A 2,127-nucleotide genomic window follows, 5' to 3' on the forward strand; every position below is an offset into this window, starting at 1 on the left:
TCGAATTACCTTCTGTTTTCTGAAAGGATCCTCACTAATACAATCTCCACCTCCCATCCCCCCAAAAAAACAAACAAAACAAAACAAAAAAAAAAAACCTTACTCTGTAAAATCTAAATACTACAGTCTAGGTTTTTGTTGAAGAAAAATATATAAATTTTCTACATGAATAATATTTATCTTTCAGAAACCATGGTTAAACATGTGGCTCAACGTTTCTTGTATAATTAACTACATGATAATTTTTTTAAGTTAAATATTTTTAAAACTTAAAATATTTTATCCCAAGGAACTTATCTCTCTGTTTGCAAATAATGAGAATTCTATAGTTTATAACCTATAGCCTATGCCATCATAGCTTGACTACTAGGAAGCTTACAGAGAAATTTATACATAAGTCAGGGTAAAACATTAGCTTAGATTTCGCTCTACTTATTTCTCCATCCTTTGATCTAGAATTTAATGATTTTTCATTTTAATGGTCATGTTAAACATGTCTTTAATTGCAACTGTTTTGAAGTTAGAAAGTCCATATGTCACACATAAATGCTTGTTATAGTTCTTAATGATTATTCATTGTGTTCCCAGTTATATTGATGTGGAACTTTTTTTTCCCAAGCCAAACTGTATCCAGCTTTATTAAAGATACCTTCCATAAACAATCATGGTATTTCAGGCAGGACAGGGCAGACAAGCATTAACGTATACAACTTTCAAACTCTCTTCTTCAATGGGCCACCAAAAATCAGAAAGCCACTATAAAACCCAATGAAGTCTTCATCTGATGTTCTGAACAGGGAAAGTTTAGAGTGAGGGTTGACATTTCACATTTAGCATGTATTTAACAACTTTTCACAAGCCAACCCTGACTTTCAGAAAGTGAAATGAAAATGGCAGAATTTATCTGAAGATCCACAATCTAGAAATGGAACCACTGCTCCTTTCGACAGGTGCCATCTCAGTGGCATCACTGGAAAGTCCAGATTGCCTGACACACTGGTAACCAATGATTGGAGGTCAGGTCCCAACAGATGTCTGGGCTTAAGGGAGTTAAGTATATGCTGAAAGATGGAAAGGGAGAAGAGGACATAAAAACGAATTTGTTTTTCCATACCACTCGGATTTTGTACCAAGAGGCCATGTGTGTCAAAGTCAGGGAATCCCTCCTCCTGGGAGCCAAGAGGAAGTCTCTCAAAACTAGAAGGGAAAGGTGTTTCCCCCACATCAATCCAGCTGCAGAGACATTCTATTAGTGACATATGCCCCTTCCCCAAAAAACAACAATGAGGTGTTCTGTATGCTAACAACATAGCTTTAAAAAAAAAAAGTAAAACAAAATTCTGCATTTTTATAAAACTTGATAAAAATAGTATTTCAAACTGTACAGTCACCATACGTACACAGTTATCAAAAATCCACACACTTCACTTGGCATCTCCAGCACCTTCAGCTTTCTGTGCCTGGTCTGTTTTGGCATCTCCATTTTCTGCAGGGCTATTCTCCTCCTTGCCAGCATCAGCTTTCCCCTTTTTCCCTTTGGGTACCTTCTCTCCCTTCTTTGCAGGGGCCTTTTTAGGCTTGGGCTCTGGCTTTGGAGGAGCAGGTTTAGCAGACAACCTCACAGACCTTCTCGGTGGTTCGTCCTTCCCTTTGGCTTTATCCCCTTTAGCATCCCCTTCAGCCTTTCTCTTGGGCATGGCGGTGGTGGCGACAGCGGCGCGACATAGGCACTGGACGCAGGGCTTTGGTCAGTCCAGGGGTCGTTCTAGCCTCTTCTTCTTCCAATGTGGGATATTTTTTTACACTTGAAAAAAGACTCAGCCATAAGGCTCTTCCTATAAGCAAACACTCTAGTCAAAAATTTTCTTTGAAAAAGAAGTCTAAATTGAAATGAAACAGGCGTGTCAGTCAAACATTTGTACCCACACTTCTGATTAATTGAAGTTTTTGTTTTTTCATTAACCACCTATTTTTAATTTTTTAAAAGCACACTAACTTAAAAAGCTGTTTATAGGCCGGGTGCGGTGGCTCACCCCTGTAATCCCAGCACTTTGGGAGGCTGAGCTGGGCAGATCATCTGAGGTCAGGAGTTCGAGACCAGTTTGGCCAACATGGTGAAACACCATC

At 39.0% G+C, this 2,127-nt stretch overlaps 1 protein-coding gene across 1 annotated transcript; it reads right to left on the reverse strand.

Annotated features, from left to right (window-relative positions):
* Positions 1 to 1,374: 1,374 nt before the first annotated feature.
* On the reverse strand, positions 1,375 to 1,697 carry LOC100444596 (non-histone chromosomal protein HMG-17-like). The gene has a single exon (XM_054557931.2). It carries the CDS (start codon positions 1,695 to 1,697, stop codon positions 1,425 to 1,427), a length of 273 nt encoding a protein of 90 aa, XP_054413906.2. The 3' UTR covers positions 1,375 to 1,424.
* Between the last annotated feature and the right edge of the window lie 430 nt (positions 1,698 to 2,127).

The sequence above is a fragment of the Pongo abelii genome, chromosome 5 (genome assembly GCF_028885655.2).
Source record: "Pongo abelii isolate AG06213 chromosome 5, NHGRI_mPonAbe1-v2.0_pri, whole genome shotgun sequence".
Classification (NCBI taxonomy): domain Eukaryota; kingdom Metazoa; phylum Chordata; class Mammalia; order Primates; family Hominidae; genus Pongo; species Pongo abelii.